Source organism: Prionailurus viverrinus, chromosome A2 (assembly GCF_022837055.1).
Source record: "Prionailurus viverrinus isolate Anna chromosome A2, UM_Priviv_1.0, whole genome shotgun sequence".
In the NCBI taxonomy this organism is placed as follows: Eukaryota; Metazoa; Chordata; class Mammalia; order Carnivora; family Felidae; genus Prionailurus; species Prionailurus viverrinus.
Window position 1 is genome coordinate 46,100,577 of NC_062562.1, and position 19,155 is coordinate 46,119,731.

At 42.8% G+C, this 19,155-nt stretch overlaps 1 protein-coding gene across 5 annotated transcripts in view; it reads left to right on the forward strand.

The window, feature by feature from the left end:
- ITPR1 (inositol 1,4,5-trisphosphate receptor type 1) overlaps positions 1-19,155 on the forward strand; it is a 328,507-nt gene that overhangs the window by 213,758 nt on the left and 95,594 nt on the right. For 4 of the 5 annotated variants that reach the window (XM_047850325.1, XM_047850327.1, XM_047850326.1 and 1 more), the window contains 2 exons: positions 8,541-8,673; positions 10,663-10,853. In XM_047850325.1, coding sequence (XP_047706281.1) covers positions 8,541-8,673; positions 10,663-10,853 — 324 coding nt within the window. Of the gene's footprint in view, positions 1-1,943; positions 1,980-3,129; positions 3,178-8,540; positions 8,674-10,662; positions 10,854-19,155 lie in introns of all 5 variants that reach the window. The other variant, XM_047850329.1, reaches the window with a different exon arrangement.

Here is a 19,155-nt window from a genome sequence, read left to right on the forward strand (position 1 = left end):
ACATAAAGCCGGTGCCTGGATGAGCTTCTGGACACATGACCCTGTGCAGCACGTTGGGTGTTTCTATTCTGTTTCATGAACGGATAGCATTAAAAAGGTGTCCTTCTGTTTACATAATGATTCCCAAGGCTGCACAGCATCCTTTGTTGTCTCAAAAGGCTTCATGAAATGTTCAAGGAGAAAAGATAATTTTAATGTCATTTTTATCTTGGAAATTAATTGCAAAACAAGCATGACAGTGGTCTAAGGAAGCAGTGGACTGACTGTACAATCATAAAGCTTATCAGAGGCCACTGATGCCTGAGTGATTAAGAAATAGCCATATACTCCCTTTGAGCATACTAAACGTACTCACGATGCTTCTTCGGACACAGAGATGTCAGACAGGAAAATTGACAAAACTGAACCAAACCCCACCACTTCCAGGTTCTCTCTTCTTCATTTCCTTTAACTTTTGTTTGGATTGGGAAAATGAGCAAGACGGTAGCTCTGGGGAGTTCCTCCAGTAAACCCATGCCTAGAATTCTTTTGTTCTAATCATACAGGATCACTATAAAAGGATATGTTAGTGAGAATGTAGCCAGAGATGACATGTTTTTCCATTGATACCTCCAACTGCTCTAAAATGTATGGGCCATTACCTTAATTCTCCTTTTTCTTCTGTGTCCCTTTCGCACTGAGATAGCAAAAATGTTTACACAATTTTAATTCTTTAGCCTAAAGCATACCAAATAAAACAATAAAGTGTTTTCTTGGGTTGTGATATTATTTATGTCTCGAAAAGACCTATAACTGACCTGGCCATACTTTCTTCCGTCTGTCCTGCCACTCTGTGTATCCCCACCCCAGCAGGAAGCTCAGTGCTCTGGAGATACATTTTTTCCTTCCCCTGAGGTTAGGGGAGTTGTGCTCATATCTCAAAATTCTTCTGTCCATTATTGAGTGAGCAGCCCTCTCTATATGTCCGCACTGTCCCTGGAGAATTGCTTTAATCTCTGTACTTAAAGAGATCTCCTATATTTTTTTTCTTCATTTTACCTGTTGAAAATAGAAAACAAGATACATCATGATGTTGTATAATAACATTCTCACATCAGAAACATCGTTTCCATCTGGGGGATCAAACCAAGGGGGTGGGTAGCATTGAGCTGGATTGAGACACCACCAGACTTCACAGGAATAGTCCTTCTGTGCTTTCAACACATCCCCTGGCTCACCACCAAACAGCCACAACCGAGCCTCAGTACGGGTGTGCTATGTCACTGGAGCACTGCTAAGGCAAGCCAAGGTCACTCCCTTGCAGCAGGAGCCTTGGCCTCATTCCATAGTCCCAAACTGCACCTTGAACCAGCCAGCCGTGCCCTGTGCGTGACTTTGGTCCAGGGAGGTCTGGGTGGGGTCTGGCAGTTACATCTGACATCAGTTCCCTGCTTGGAGCACGTGCCCTGTGGAGGACAGATTGGTGGTGCTGTCTTTGGCAACCTTTGGACCCCTGGAAAGGAGACTGCCCCCGAGACCTCTGTTGTCATTACCCACCTGTTCTTCCCTCCCTGCACCTTTGCGGATAGCCCTGGAATAGCTTTTCCTCTCTTGATGATCAAAACACAGGTGTGCAGCGGTTCTTTGTTTGGCATCCTTTTTTTTTTTTTTTTTTTTTAAATACAGATTTCCTCCTTGGTCATTAGTAGTCTTTCGTTTCTTTGCTCATTTTAAATAAATTTCCCTATCTCGGGCCAATTGTTCTTCCAGCATGACCACATTTAATCCAATTTAAGAGAGAAATGATCTCCCTGCCTCAGTTGCTGAAGATGTGGTATAGCCAGGTCACCTCATCTTTGATCTTGCCTTCTGTGTTTTGTCCTTGAGTGTTGGTCTCTGGACTTCTTTGTACCCCACGAGATTCAAGTGCCATAACTAACATGATTTGTTTTACTCCCAACTAGCTACCACAAGCTCCGGATTCTGAGAACTCCACAGAGGTGTGTGTTGCTTACCTATATTTGCAATGACAGCAAATATGGGTGCTTCTCAGTTGTCCTGGTTGAGTGTCTGAGTTGTTGTGGGGGAATTTCTGTCCTGGTGGTAGATACAGGAGGGAAGTCCTCTAGCTGGGCTGGGAACTGATGGTTTCTGTAACTGAGGTGGCTCTCTCTGTAGAAAGAATGTTCTGAGTTGCTGGAGGTAAACCAAAGTGTCCCTCCAGGTGAGGAGATAGGGCTCTGTGAAGGCTTTCACACAAAACTGTCTCCCTCTTGAAATGTTCTTTTGAGAGACTCTGGAATGTCAAGACCTTTCTCTTGTTACACAAAATAAATCCTGGGTTCTGTGCAGAGATGATGCACATTTGAAGTTCTGGATATTAATGTGTAGTTTTGGTGAAAGCTGCTAATATAGTCAGTTTCACATTGCACTCTTTCTCTTCTTCTTGCTAACTAATCTTGTTAAATGAGGAACTAGAATTAATTAAGGCATCTAAAGTCTTAGAGATGCTTTCTGGGGCGGCATATTTCTAACTATGAAAATTTACTTTCAGAAACTATTCTAAAACCACAGTAGGGTAAAGCATGAATGAAGTGCACTATATTTAAAAAAAAAAAAAAAGTCTAATGAAGATCTTAAAAATGAAACCGATTACCAGGTAGCTGAGTTGCAATGTGGATGCTCTGTAATGATCAGTCTCTAATAGGCTGATCAGAGCACGTCACTCTTAGCAGCTTGGATTAGAATGCTGTGTACTGGTGGGTCGGGGATAGCCAAGGTGCCATGTATGTGTCTGTTCAGAAGTGTGTGCATTGATGTTCTTATGCATGTGCCACGCAGTTAATGCATGTATGAATTGTGAGGACCTGCCCTGTTATGTAAAAGTACATAATATAACATATGGCAAAAAAGTCATAAGTCTGCTCACTTTAAACAGTGCATCTGGGTTGGGGACAGGACAGTTGTTCAGCATTCAAAGTAATCGAGCATTAATATGTGTCTGGGAAAATTTTTTTAAGGGCCTATAATCCTTTTGTGTAACTCTTTGCTCAGTCTGAGCTCTTGGTGTGTTTCATTTGTGACTGATACTGAAGATGGTCATGTCTGCCTAGTGTTGTACTTAAAATGGAATTTCTGCATGCTTAGCAGGAACTTGAACCGAGTCCCCCCCTGAGGCAACTGGAAGACCATAAAAGGGTACGTAGTCTTGGATGTTGGGAGCTAATGACCATAACACCTCCCTCAGCCATACACTATAATTTAAAGACGGCTTTTGTTGGTGTTGATATTCTTAAAGTGCTAACTGGCTCAGGACCAGTCACAGCCATTTGTATCAATGAGGGTAACTGGAGAGTCTCCCTCTTACCTACCTATAGGACCAGTCTCAAATAATGACCAGCAAGCTAATAAGTTTTTTGTGACCTCTTTTCTTTTTCTGTAGTGGCTTTCTAGTTAGGTGAAGTCATAAATATTTTTTTGTAAGTCATTGATGATCATTATGGGTAATTTATAATAAAGTATAGTGAAAAACTTGATAATTGTACTACTCAGCTATAAAAACAGCTAACGATATATTTATTCTGCCCATTTCTTACACAGATGTGAATGTGTGCCCTTGAGCATTTTCACTGTCCTTGGGATTAGTCTAAGTGTACAACTTGTGTACCTTTTGTCATTCAATATTATATATGGTCATTTTCTTTGAAAGTCTTTGAACGTTAATAGCTGTCTAAAGTTCCACAAATAAGCAAGTAGTCTGTCATTTTATCCCTTTGATGAAGAAATGAAATGTGTACAACTTTGGATAGATTCCTAGAAGGGGCACTCTTAGGCTAAAGGATAGACACTTTCTTAAGGTGCTGATTATGCATTGCCAAACCATTTTCTACAAGGCCTGTATACATCATTAGCATGCTGACCAATTCATGTTATTCATGTTTGGAAGATAAGCAGATATCCTGGGCTTCTGAGTACTTATCATATACCAGTGACTGTGCTAAGCCTTGTACATACGTTAACTCATCAGTTTCTATCAATGCTGACCTTAACCCAGTGACACGGCCTTCATCCCCATTTCACGCATTAGGAAACTGAGACATAGGCAGGTAAAGTACTTTACTCAAAGTCATGGAGTTAGAACACAAGCAGTTATTGCAAAGATTGCCTTGGAATTGTGGTCATCAGTGTCCGGAGGGCTTAGGCCTGAGATCAGGGGGCAGCCTGGTGCACCTTTGCTCTGCTCACACGATCCAGCCCCTGCCCAGTCCCACTTTGTCCCAAATTCTTTCCACTCTTCTGCGATAATTTCTCAGGCTATGACCAAAGAATAGCTCCCAGAGAGTTGGCATTCAACCCTTCCTCTCCAGCATCCTGGATCTCTTGCAGTTCATCGAGCGAGGGCCCCTTGCATTCCTGTGTTTTCTGTCCTTGCCTGTCCTCTAAGAATTACCATGGGCCTTAGAAGTAGCTGGTAAGGCCATACAGGTGTCCCTTACACCCTGGGTTCCCAGGGGGCACACTGTTGAATGCTGCGCAAGCATGTCAGCTTTAGAATTAAAAACAAGTTCAGGTCTCCCTTTGCCAAGTCCTAGCAGTGTGATTTGGGCCTCAGTTTCTTCTGCTGTAAAATGAGGCCATTAATAGGCTCTACCCCCTTAGGACTGTTCTGCTGGGGTGTGCACGTGAAGCACTTAGCACAATGGCTGCACTATGACAAGGGTTGCTAACTGCTGTAGTTACCTTCCAGCTTGAAACACTTCAGTGATTCGGTATACACTAGTAACAAAAGGCAGGTATGTTAAAATCGAGGCACTACCTTAATGCTGACTAAGATGTGAAAGGCCCACCACTCATGTGAGAGGGTGATCTTTCCTGCAGCACATGATTTTTAAGTGCCTGGAACCAGGGAAGCCAAAAAGTTACTTTTTCTCTCCTGTGTAAATGGCAATGTTAACTCTTTAGTGCCTTGTTCGACACTTGGCTATATTTCCACCTGTCCTTAGCCACTAGTCTGAGAGAAATGAAACTTGTGTGAGCAAACTGCAAGGCAGGAGCTTGGTTTCATTACTTTACATCACTGGTCTACCATTTTTACGGTTTTAAAATCACACTTCCTGCAAAAGAAGCTCTTGGCCTTTGCCTTTACTCAGTCTTAGGTAATAATGTGTGTGTGGAGTTACTTACCAAGACAAACATCTGATACTTGTTTGTATACTACAGGTGTGAACTGCTGGGAAAAAAAATTACTCTTATTTTTTAAAAAGGGCTGCGTGGCCAAATATTAAAACTGAAGAAGTAAGGTTATTTGGGGAATTTGGGGGGTTTTGTTGTTGTTGTTGTTGTTTTTCCTTTTCTGCAGTCAGGTTTCTGAGCCTAGTACTCTGAACAGTTTTGTGCTCTTGAGTAATTTATATCACGATGATTAGGAAGGCTTTTTCTCTGCGGATTTTAATTTTTCCTAAATTAAACCACTGGCTCAGAAAACAGAATTTTTCTTCAACCTAAGTTTTTACACTAGGGATTTGCATAACTTTTTATAATGTTGTCCATTTTCTTTTTTCCTTTTTACCTAAAATTATCAATCTTTATTCTTTCAGAAAAAGGAATAAATCTCAACTTGTTAAAAAAGAAAAGAAAAAAGGCAAATCCCACATGCTCTGTGGGTTTTTTTTCCCTTGCAGCTTAAACTTGTGTGTGTGTGTGTGTGTGTGTGTGTGTGTGTGTGTGTGTGTTTGTGGAGAGAAGGTGAGGTGAATATGTGCCAAAAACCTTATAATTAAAAGGGAGAAAAAAAAAAAGTTCGTAGGGTAGAATGTACGTGTGTGTGTTTTTCCATAATTAGCACATTTCATGATATTCTCTTATGGGGGAAAAATGTACCATTTGATGCATCAGTTGCTATGGTAACTGCCAGGGTTTTTCTGTGGAAAGAGAGACAAAATGGTAATGTGAGATCCCTCTGTAACTTCAGTTGGCGTCCAAGCTGCATAAATGTGAAGTTCCTGTTCCTGGAGTCCACGTGTTCCCAGATGGCATGTGCTCCTTTCTTCACCTCCCTCTTGCTTGATTACAAACTGACCATAGTCTTGCTAATTCCCCTCGAACTCAGAAGTGGAAAATCTGAGTCTCTCCTTCCTTAAGTGGGATTATAGTGCAAACGCTGTGGTTGACAGTTGCTTAAAGATGCGTGTTTGTCAGTTGGTCACAATCGCCCTGCTTGTGACTTGACCATTCCACCCTACGATCCTCCAGATGCTTTTGCCAGGATGGCTATATTGGCTGTCTTCTGTGATTGCAGCTCTTAGGTCTCAACTCCGTTGTCAACCTCCCAGTCCTTGTGCTGCCCAAAGGGATCCAGTTAGAGACTTGAGGTGGTTTACTGTCAACCATTCCCTATTGTGGAAATTCAGTCTGTATGTTACTGAAAGAAAATCAAATAGATACATCATTATGTTGAAAAAAAAAGAAATCATGTTCAGTCTCCTGTTACCTCCAATGTGGAGGTAACCTTTTCTTTCTCTTTTTCTTTTTGAGTAGGCTTTTTTGAACTATCCTTTGAAATTTATATTTCTCTTATGAAGTCAGCCTTTCAGTAGTATTGACATTTTAACAATATTTATTCTTCCAGTCCAGGAGCATGGAATGTTTTTCCATTTTTTTGTGTCTTACTCAATTTCCTTCATAAAAAAAAAAAAAAAATGAAGTCACCCTTTCAAATCACCATGCTCTCAGTGACTGCTTTGGAGAGTATCTATGTGTTTGTACTGGTCCTGGAGACGTAAACAGCAGCAGAGCTAAACCTTTATAACAAAAATGTGGTTTTCTAAGCCACTAAAGACTACTGTACCAAATGCAGTCCATTTAAAAAGTACGTGAAAATCTCAGAAATAACTTCCCCATCAAAAGCAACTCTTGGAATTTTGTATTTACAGTTGTTCAAGGTGGGAAACAAGTCTTATGAGCTAATAGAAGCACCATTCTTTGCTGAACTACGATGAGAGACATTTGTGGGTGGAATGGATAGAAGAAAATAGAGATTTTTTCCATTTCCTGAGCTTTGAGTTAAGAATCAGTACTGCCCACCCCCTCCTCTCCTGTTTATCCCATCCCAGTTTGTCCCTGGGGTCTTTGACCAACCGCATGAATTGAGAAGAAAAATTTGGCAGTGTAGCCCTAAGACCTTACGTGATTTTGGCGCTGAATTAAGGAGTTTTCTTCCTTTCTCCTTGGTTCCCTGGTCCCATCTCCCTCTGGCCCCCAGCCTCTCTGCTACTCTCAGGGACCTTCCTGGCCTCCTGTCTGCTCCATCCCATCTTATTTTGCAGACACCCTACTTGAAGTCTCCAGACCTATTCTTGGAGCTAATTAACAAATCACTTTAAATTCTACTGGCTCATGTTACCGTTGCAGGTCTCTTCAGAAGAACTCTTGAGCCTCTATTTTAGACACCTGCTATATTTCAGCACGCCTTCTCTCTGCTAGACTTCTCACTTACCCCTCCTGATGATGTGCCAGAGGAACTCCAGGCCTTACTACTTTGTCCCTGGGAAAGAGCGTGGGGGAGAACCATACAGCCTCTGACTTTCAGAAGCTTCCAGACTGGGAGGTGTCCTGGGAGTCACTTAGCATAACTGAAAGTGGAATAGAGCTGAGAATAAAATCCTGCTGCTCTGTGCCGCTTTGCCAATGTCCCCGCAGTGTTAGAGAACAAATCAGTTTTATTTATTTATTTATTTATTTTTTTGGTTGGAGTTGTGTGAAAGAGATGTTATGTCTTCTGTCCAAGATTCTTTTGATGGTTATATTTTTAAAACATTTTATTGCAGAAATGTTCAAATACATACGAGAAGAATCAGAAAACTTTTAAGAAGCTGCATGCATAACTCGGCTTCAACAACCATCAACTCCTTGCTGCTCTTGTCTCATTTATATCCCTACCTATTCCCTTCCCTTGTTATTTCAAAGCAAATGTCAAATGTCGTTTCATCTATGGTGTTTATTTTTTGAATGACGTATCTGATATCTGCCACTTATTTTCCATAGCATTTTTCTTCACCACTTGACCCATTGACTGTTTCTATTAGAAAGGCTTATGTTCAGCTTATCATATCATTATGCAGTATTACTTTTATGTCTTAGTATTCTCTTACAATCTTATGAATAACTCTGTGCCTGGATTAACATTTTTATATTGCTATGTGAAAGGTGACCTGTAAAAGTCTCTTTTTGTCTGAATTTTATTGGCTTACTCCAAGGGATTTTTTTGTTTTTGTTATTGTTAGTTACCTTTCAAAATTAATGTTCTGTATTTATCACCGTGAGAGAGAGTACTTGAGATATTTAGTATTCTAGATTGCTGCTTTTTTTTTAATGATGTGGTTTCCTGAGAAAATATTGAAGAAGTTAACTTTACAGTTTCCAAATGCTTTTATTAATAATTTATTTTTTCACTGAGTGAAACTGAGCCAATTATAACTGAGTACCTCTGTGTTTTTTGAATATTAGTAGCTTAGTTATGCATTGAATTCAGAACCTGATTTCATTATCCTGTTTGAATTAAGGGTGAGGCGCTCAGGCAAATTTTGGTCAACCGTTACTATGGAAACATCAGACCTTCTGGAAGAAGAGAAAGCCTCACCAGCTTTGGCAATGGCCCGCTGTCACCAGGAGGACCCAGCAAGCCTGGGGGAGGAGGTAGGCTGTGTTGTGTGCTAATTAGCTGCACGTGTGAATTGAGTGTGCCACGTAAAAGCTACATGTTTCTACTTAACAGGTTGAAACTCTGACAGATGAATTTGGGTTGCCAGTGTGTTTTCTAGCAATTCATTTTGTTTTTGGTCTACCATCAAAGTGATAGCTAAAAATATTTCCCTGCAATTAGGTATTGGCTAAGACTCTTGCCCCTCTTTCCAGTACAGCAACCCTCTTGGTGATTTTTGAATGACTCAAGGAACTTGATTTCACTGCCTGTTTTCTTGTGGTCATTAGAAATCATTCTTACCATTAAATAACAATGACGTTAGCAGCAAGGATGGCAAAAGCTCACATTTATGTTATAAATGAGTGCCGGGGCTCTCCTAAGTGTTCTACGTTCTTGTTTGCTCCTCCGAGTTCTTCATTCTATGGTGGGTAGTGTTGCTGTCCCTTTTTAACAGAGAAATTGGAAGCTTCTTAGTGACTGGCCTATAATTTGAACCTTGATAGAGCTAATTCTAATGCCTATGCTGTAATCCTCCCAAACTCTTAAGAGAGTTTTTCTCCCCACTACAAAAAAAAAAAAAAAAGTCCAGAATTGCATAAAAGTAAATCCTTAAAGATGTTACAAAACATAGTAAGCACAATTACAGGTAAAAGTTGCAAGTACATTGAACTCATTGGGGGTGTTGATTTGAGTTTGGGGTGGGAGCTCATTGCTTGAAACACAAATGTGACTTGTCTGATTCCCTATCTCTAATGAAGACTGTTATGGACTGCAGATTCTGTAAGTAGCACCAAGATATTTGGTGATTAATAAAGTTATCCTAGCAATTTCTGGGAAAGAACCTTGAGTTTCTCTCCAGATAAAAACTTGAAACATATCTGCTCGCTTCATGGGGTTGAGCAGCTTCGGTGACGACACACTTCTCAGACCATTTCAGGAACAGGACCTTCTCATTTCATCTGAAAGTTCCCAGGGATTCTCAAGCAGAAGTTCCTCACATAACATCTCAAAACGATTTCACTTTATTTTCTGTAGTGGGGTCACTCCACAAATATGAGGCCTGGGGAGGCATTATGAGGGTGTTTGGGTGTTTAGAAACTGCTTTAAAAAGCTGTAAAAGAGAAGATCAGCAACCCAATTTGTACTCTGCACTATGGATGTAATGGATCCAGATAGTCAAGACAAGCAGTGTAAAGGAGGTGGCATTTGAATTGAGGTCTGCAGGGAAGGACTGATGGCTGATTTTCTTTTTTCTGAAATTAATCAGTCCATGTCCCCATGTACATTAATGTTTCAGTTATTGCCAATAATAGTGCCAGTCAAGTTCATAAATAGGCATTTTCTAAGCACAGTTGGAATCCATTCCACTAAATGACATAGGCCATGTATTCTTAAGTTTATTCATGTCATCTCAAGCTCAGTATGGATGGGAATTTCATTTGTTTTCTCCACTCTCCTATCCCCAGCTCTTGGCTCCATGCCAAGCATGGAGTAACTATTGATTGAATGAATGAACAGGTAAATTACGGGAAAGAATGAGTCTGGGGTTAGCTAAGGCAGGTTTGTTAGAAACAGGGCTAAAGTGAAACAGTCTTAATTTTCTTAGGAGTGTTCTAAGACATGTATAAGTTTGATTTATCTCTTGAACTCAAACTAGTTCTTGATAATTCTGCACTAAGTCACTGTGTTTTAATGCTAGGGAGAGTCTTGACTGGATGGCTTTGGGTCTCTTGCTGGAAATATATCCTTCTTCATCTTACCTGCCTACGTTCAGTTACCATCTCTGCTACTCACACTTGAAGACAAGTGACTTCACCTCTGTGCTAATAATTAGTACCTTCCTTGTGGGTTTTTTTTAAGAAGGTTGAAGGAGATAATACTGTTACAATGTTTAGTGCATTAAGTGTTGGTCCATAGTAGGTATGCAATACACGTTTGCTGCTCTGATTGTGGTTAATAAGAACAATATTCCATCTTCCTAGCGGGAGGCTCTGGGTCCAGCTCCACAAGCAGGGGTGAGATGAGCCTGGCTGAGGTTCAGTGCCACCTCGACAAGGAGGGTGCCTCTAATCTGGTCATTGACCTCATAATGAACGCGTCCAGTGACCGAGTGTTTCATGAAAGCATTCTCCTGGCCATTGCCCTTCTGGAAGGAGGCAACACCACTATACAGGTAAGAAGGCAGCTTGGTTTCTGTGTGGCATCCCCACTGAGCAGGAAGAGAATCTGTTCTGGGAGCCAGGCACCTAGGTGATGCCAAGATCTTCTACAATGGAACCCTCGTTCTTAGAGTACAAAATTCTGTTCTTCTGAAAAACGAATTCTACCAGTATCTTCCTTGGTCATTCAGTCATAGTTTAGACTTGGTTTCAAAACACAAGTCACATTTGAAAATGATAAACTGCTAAGGATGTATGAAGAAAATTGGTCCAAGATCTGAGGCATGGTAGAATGTCCATAAATGTTTGTTCAATGAATGATTGAATGAAGTGTATTTACTTTTTTTATCCAAGATCATAGAGGATCCCATCAGAGGATGACTAAAAAAGAGTTTAGACTGTGTGTGCTATTTGGATTTAATTTTTGTATCTGTAGATAATGGCTATAAATTTCCCTACCTTTGAAGTGAAAAGCTCAATACAGCCATTTGAACTAATAACACCAATTTGTACTAACTGGGAAAAGTCAGGCGAGGTTAGTCAGAGATGTGTAGATGATTTTTTGTTAGCTGGATATATATTTTAAAACAATAAAAACTTGATAGAATTCTTGACAGAAGTCCTTAATAAGTCAATTTTAATAAATTTAATAATATATTTATAATTTTCATGTAGAAATGGCAATTAAAATTATTTCTTTAAATATTTTATCCTGTTCATCATGCAGTCTTCCTTCTTTGTTGGCTCTTGAATAAGGGTTTGCTCACTGTGTGTGTGTATACACATTTTGACTAACAGCTTTATTGAGATATACCAATACACCATAAAATTTACCCTTATGTGTATATTTGACATTAAATTCTTGGGCTTGAACTTAAATTCAGAGTCTTGATCAATGGAGTCTTGGTTCTTTGTGCAAACCAGCCAAGGACATGCCTTGCTGTGGGGAGGTTTGCCTGGGCCAGGTTGAATTTCAGCCCCTGCTCATTCTCCCAGACGCCCTGCTGCTTGAACACGCTGCGCAGCGAACTGTGGTGGTCCTGTCTTCTCGCCCTCCATTCTCTGCTTGCCCCAACACACAATTCTGAAGTTCATTATTAGGCACTTCCCTAACTGGAGATTTGTGACAGGGGCAAAGTCCAGTGCTTGCCTGAGTCATCACTTGCACCGGAGTTGTGACAAGTTGGGATTGCTGATTTTGTCACATGTGAGTCTGACTGTGAGCATGGATGGACCCTGTGGTCATTCTCCTGAGAATAGGGCCCACTTATTGCCCTGTTGGAATGGAAGCACTGTCAAACACTCCCTGTTTTTCAACCACCTGATTTGCAGTGACTAGATCAGTTGAACTAAACATGTATCGAGTGCTTTGTGTGTACACAGTGCTTTAGTAGGAACTACAAGGCAGTGGTTTTTAGACACTGGAGCCAGTTGGTTTATGAGAAGGTTCTCCAGGCACAGCCAGGTATAAAAAATGGAGAGCTTGGGAGGAGTTTTTCACAAACCAAGTAAATTCAATTTGAAGGACCATCTTACTATTTTATTTCTGATATTATATCCTCTCCAATTTTTGTTTTAGCTCCAAAGTCTTTGCTTTAATGAAAAGATTTTGATAGTGGGTGACAGGTTTTTTCCCCCTCTGGCTAAAGAAAAAGGTGGAAACCCTAGGTTATTGCTTCCAGTTTTTTGGAAATTGCAGTTTTCTTTTAAAGCTTTACTAATTAGAGAAATCCTAGAATCCTAGAAGCTTAGTCTTAGAGAAACTGAAAAATCAAGAATACAAGAATGCAAACACATGTATTTTTCTCAAGGATAATGGTAATGCCATCTAAAAGGTAAGAATGATAACACAGACCCTCCAAGGAAGAAGTAACGACATCTGTGTGAGGAGTCAGTGGAAGGTCTTTTTGATGAGATTGGCTGTGAAGGATGGCTGTGGGTCTGAAGGGTGGAAATGACGTGGAACTGGGTCATGAGCCAGCCCTTTTGTGCTGCTTGGGAGGGAAGAGGAGGCCCAGGGTGCAGGAGCTGGAGGGGTGCTGGAGAACAGGGATTGGGTCCGTCACACTGAGCAGAGCTGGCGTAGGGTGGTGAACGGGGACTGGCGGTGGGTGTGAGAGTTTGTATGCAGTATAGGGCAGCCTGTCAAGGACCTTGGTGCTGCCATTTAGGACTACAGATCTGGCAGTGTTGGACAGGTGACATGAGAACAGGATCCAGAAGGTGGCAGTTCAAATAAGTAAGTTAATTAGCAATAACGTAGGAGAGAGCTAACAAGAACTTAAACTGAAAATAATTATATGATAAAATTGGTCATAATGTGGGAAAGGATATTTTCTAGGATAGGCACTTTTTGGGGTGCTAGAGATAATTAACATCTCCACCTAGGGGGTGAATACACGGGTACATACCTGTTTGAAACTCAGTGACCCATACAATGAAAATTGGTGTGCTTTATTGTACATAAGTTATACTTCAGTAGAAAAAAAATGGGGAGAAGAAGAGGTACTGAACCTAGTGGGGCAACAGGCTCAGGGACGGGATATCATGAATGCAGACTCTCCAACACTCCCTGCTTGAGACTGGACCCTAGACCCACTGATAGTTGGTAAATGCTGGCCAAAATGGAACCTAAACAGATGTGGAAGATGAGAAGATCAGAGGTCTCATTTGGCTCTTTGAGGCTCAAAAGCGTCTGGATGAGGAGAAGCATGAAGGCACCGTTAATTAAGGAATAATGAAACTTGGAAAGGGCTCGTGGGGGCTGAGGGCCGCCGATGCTAAGGCTGGCTGGCGAGATGGAGTCTGCGGTTCTGGCAGGATGCCGTGTTTTTCACAGTGTACCCCTCATGATGATGGCAAGGCACACAGAAGCTGTTTTTCCTTCAAGTTCTTTATCTTGTAAAGTAATTATGAATATTAGTTTCATGTTTTCACACATTTATTACTCATAAGCTCAGGCTCCAGATGAACTGCCACAATAGAGTTCCAATAGTTCAGCCTCGCAGGGAGTGGAGATGTTTTCTCTTAAGGGAGCCAGTGTGCTCATGAGGGGGTGAGCCGGGATGGGAGGGCATAGCACCAAGGGCACACATGCTCACGCTTTCTTTCTCCCTCATCCTCCCCATTCTGTGACCTCAGAGGGTGGAAGGGAGAATCTGGCCCATGGCTTTAGTAGAGACCCGTGGTTCCAGGAATATTGATTCTAGCCTAGAGTTGAGTTGTGAGCTCTCCCTTGGCCCCGAGCTTTCTTTCTCTGGAGAGAATGATGTGGAACTCAGGTTGTGTCTGGAGCTGGTTAAGAACCTTGAAGCCCCAGGGGGAGTGATTGAAAATTTCATCCTGCTTTAGAGAAGCTGGTTGAAGTAGTAAATGAGTAGCTGTGGGAAGTTAGTCTGAGTTGGGTTAACACTGTCGCTGCGACCATTAATGATTGCTGAAATGCTGTAATCCATTGAAGGTGGCCTAAGGTCCCACTGCAACTCCATGCCCGTTACTCCTGTTTGTATTGTCCAGTTGTGGTGTCAGGAAGGGAAATTGGTCTGAGGTCAGGTGGGCTTCCATGGAATAATGTTTCTCAGTGACTGGTGGTAGAAAGGGCAGTCAAAGGGAAGCATAGAGGGCTATAGGGTTCCGGAACTGGGTGTTGCCTATTCAGAAAGAGGGCTGCAGAAGGACCCTTATGCTTATAAGCACCTCTTCCCAGGACTTAGAACATGTTTCACGTGGAGAAGAAGGAGAATAAGTACTACCTTCCAGTCCGGGTCTGTGTGGGATTAAGGAAGTTATTACTGCGTTTCTGTTCCTGTGTCTATCAAGTGTGAGGCCTAAGTGCAGACCCCTGGGTTCCTTGTTGCCTTGAATCAGAACTTGTAAGCAATTATTAAATGTTTTTCCAGGAATACTTAGAATCTATCAGTGATGTTTGGCCGATTCCATTTCTGAAGTTTTCTTTGGCTTGTGAAAATAATTATGAAAAATATGATTGGACAAACTCCAGGTGATCCACACAATGGAATACTACTCAGCAATAAAAAGGAAAAAAACTATTGATCCATGCAATAACTTCGATGCATCTTAAAGGCATTATGCTGAGAGAAAGGAGCCAATCTCAAAAGGAGGCATACTATGTGGTTCTAATTCTATGACATTCTCGAAAGGACAGGACTGTAGTGATGAAGAACAGATCAGTATTTGCCAGGACTAGGGGCGAGGGGAGAATTTGACTCTATAAAGAAACAGCACAAGGGGTTTTTTTGTGTGATAACACTATTGTGTGTCCTGCTTTTGGTAGTGGCCACGTGAATCTATACATGTGTGAAAATTTGTAGAACTGTATACCAAAGAAGTTAGTTTTACTGTATGATCATTTTAAAAATTAACAAAAGTAAAAGCCATAATGATGATGATAATAGCCAGTTAAGTGCTTACTATGAGCCAGGAACTATGCTTCAGTGTTTTCAGTGTATCCTCTCATCTAATCCTCACTCTCTCTATAGGTGGTAGATGCCATAATTACCCCTTTTAACACATGAGGAAAGTAAAATGAAAAAACGTTAAGGAACTTGCCCCAAATCCTACAATAAGTAAGTAGCAGAGCCAAGATTTAAACCAGGGCAGCTGGGTTCTCTGAACTCCTCATTCCCTATGATGCCTTCATTCTGTAGGATGATGGTAAAGGTCCGAGGAAGAATAGTAGGTGCTTTCTAGAGAAAGACGACTTGCTCCTTCTTACCGCTTAACTCCTTGTCACCTTCAGGAACAGAGCTGTAGGTGGGCCAGGGGTGGGTTCTTGGCTGCAGAGCTCAGTAGTGAAGACAGTGGAACTGGCATCCATTCTCCCTGGGTTTGGGTACTTACTGTGTATAAAGTCCTTCCACTCAGGCTATCTCTTTGGAGTCTGAGGAGTTCAGTGAGGGTTCTGACTTACTCAGAGCTACAGAACTAGACTAAATGCCGTGTGCCTCTTGTCTCCTCCACCCCCCTCTTTTAGTTCTGTCACTTTAGCGGCCCTCTTGAAATTTAGCGCCTTGAAGCAGTGACCGTTCTGACAGCTGTCACACTTCTGTAGGCTTGGGCTCAGCTGAGTGGTTCTTCTATACCATGTGATTTTGGCATGGGCTTGATTGGGTAGTCAGCCACGGTGGCCACTTGGTTCTGGCTCTCATCTGGGAGCTTACTGGGCACTGTCAGTCGGATTGCTTTGGTTCTCCTCCCTGTGGCCTTTCCATGTGGTTTGGAGTTCTTAGAGCATCTTGACTGGGGTCTAAGTGGAGTTTCAAGAAGTGGAAAGTGGAAGCTACAAATCCTTGTAAGTCCTGGGCTGAGGGGGATTCCTCGAATGTCACTTCTGCCGCATTCTTTTGGTCAAAACCAGTCATAAGGCTTTGTCATAAGGTCAGCCCAATTTCAGAGGTGGGGGGGTGAGAAAAGCCCCACCTGTTGTTGAGATGAGGGCATGTGCATATTAGGAGGGAACTGTGTGGAGGTGGGCAACTTTGGAGACTGGTTCCATGCCCCCCCCCCCCCCCCCCGCATTATAAACGATTGAGCACCTATCATGGGTCAGTCAAACCCCTGAGTTGGGCGCTAAAGTTTCAAAAAAAAAAAAAAGGCACCATTGTCTGCCACAGAGGAGCTTTGTTCTCCCTGAAAATTCAGTCCTGTCTTTGCAGAAGCGACGACTCATGTCATTGCCTTTCTGGGTGTTCTGTGAATATTCATCCCAGTCCTTAGGATGAAGTTGGTGGGGCCCTTAGCTCTCCAAAAGTTGTGAATTTCATTGCCCAGACCTTGGAGGAATCAATTATGGGAATCCAAAAATAAAGACATGTAGTGCTTGCTAGGAACCCTCACAGAGAGAGTTTGCTCCTTTATTCTGAAACCTTGTTATCTGTCACATCATCACCTAAAGCCCTGAAATGACAGGAACCCACATTTAGGATATTTCCCATCCTGGCATAATGGACTCTTAGGGACAGTGTCCTCAAGTCTTCGAGCATCTTCTGTTTGTGCCCTGGCTTATCTGAGGGGTGGATATTAATCTCCAAACTCCTCTGACCTGAGAGCAGCTCAGACTTTATGGTGAACCCTGTGCTTAAAGGAACAAGGAGATGCTACCACTGCCCTTCAGCTCCGCAAGGTAGGATGACACATTGTCAAACCATGGAATCGAGCTTCTCTTCGAGCAACCCCTACGTTACCTCCCCACTCCAGCTTCACCCCCTTCCTACCAGCTCTCAAAAGGAGTCTTTCTGCTTGGTGTTTTGTAGCAAGTGGGAAACTATAAAATAAGCATTTGCTTATGAATTAATTTTTGGCACACTCAGGGCTCAGCAAGCCTTACGGCACTTGCATATCCGTCCTTCAAGTCCTTGCCAATTTCTGTGTTCCTTCCTCCTGCGACGTTCCCACCAGCACCCTGGGGGAAGTTCCCTCTGCTTCCTCTTCCCTGCGGGAGGGCAGAAGCTGTCCTCACCTGGAGAAGAGGAGGAGTAAAGTATATCTTTGAACATATCTCGTGTTGTGAGTTTTTAAATTTTTTTAATTTTATTATTTTTTTAATGTTTATTTTTGAGAGGGAGAGAGAGACAGAGTGTGAGCCGGGGAGGGGCAGAGAGACGGAGACACAGAATCCAAAGCAGGCTCCAGGCCCTGAGCTGTCAGCACAGAGCCAGAGCCACAGCCAGACACGGGGGTCGAACCCACGAACTGTGAGATCATGACCTGAGCCAAAGTCGAACGCTTAACCACCTGAGCCACCTAGGCACCCCTGTCTTTTTTTTTTTTTTTTAATTTTTAAAATTTCTTATTTATTTTAGAGAGAGACAGAGAGCAAGCAGGGGTGGAGCAGAGAGAGAGAGGGAGACACAGAATCTGAAGCAGGCTCCAGGCTCTGAGCGGTCAGCACAGAGCCTGACATGGGGCTCGAACTCACAAGCCATGAGATCACTGTCATGGGGCTCAAACTCACAAGCCATGAGATCATGACCTGAGCTGAAGTCAGACACTTAAGTGACTGAGCCACCCAGGCGCCCCTTTTTGGGGTTTTTGAAAGCAAATACAGATGTTGGGAGATACATGTGCTGACATGACCATAGAGGACCTCATAGCAAATTAAGGAGACAGACATAACAAAAAAAAATTTTTGGACTAATTGCTTCTGGTTGCAGAAGCACAGTGAATTTTATGTATCAAATGGCTGCCCACAGCTATTCCTATGCCAAGTCTAGCCTACAGACACACCCGAAAAGGGCTTTCTTTTTTGCACGTACGCAGCTGGAGATGGAAAATGTGAGAAGTGCTCCTTCGGGAAACTGGCTTGCAAACTCATCTGAGAGAGATCCCTAGTCCTTGGGGGCCTTTCCTTCACCACACACTTATTTTTTGTGGTTGGCTTAAGAAATCAGCCCAAGAGCCAATATTATATATGAAATCTCCCACCCCTTCCAGAAGGAGTTACCAGAAGGGCACATTGGAGGATCATGTTGATCTGGCTACCTCTGACCCCACTTAGCAGGGAGATGAGGGCAGAAAGGGCAATTTGATTTGCCTTTGCTGGAAATAGAAGGCCAGTTTGTGAGGACAAGCAGCCTTGGTTTGACAGGGCTCTCACCCTTAGAAGGAGGAGGAGATTGGTGTGTGAGCAAGTTACGTAAAAGGGTGTTGTTTTTGGCAGGGAAGTCAGAAATGAGTCACTTCTGAGTGGTGTTTTCTGACCTCAGGTTTTATCCATGTGGGAAATGAGTGTGGCCTGCCACAGTCAGAAGATGGCTTCCCAACCCCTGCCCTAGTGTGGCGGAGTTGGGAGCCATTGGCCTTGAAATAGGAGGGAGGCAGGTGGCCTGTCCCCCGCAGGCTTCCCTGCACTCTCTGCCTTTCAGCTGAAGCTGTGAAGGGTCTGAACAGCTGCCCCTCCTTTGAGAGCTGGTGGTAATGGGTTGCAGACTCTGGGGACACTGCCTAGAAGGGGAGCCTCTGACGTGGGAAGGAGTTTGACCTCCACAGTGGAAACACCTGTGTTGGAACCCCAGCCCTGCCCTCGGCCAGTGGGGTGACCTTGGACTTTCTCAGGACGCTTTGAAACTCAGCTTTCTCATCTGTAAAGTAAGAGTTAGAAAAACTAAGTCCCTTCCTCATGGAGCTGTTGCGAGGATAAGATGGAGTAGCATTGGGGGTAAAGCGCGTGTCCCTATAGACAGTGCGCACCTGTGAGCTGCTGCCGTGGGGACTGGTTTTGTGGAATGAGGATGGTCCGGGGTTTGAGCCTTGCTTCTGCCACGTCCCTCTTCAGGACATGGGGCAAAGTTTTTGACC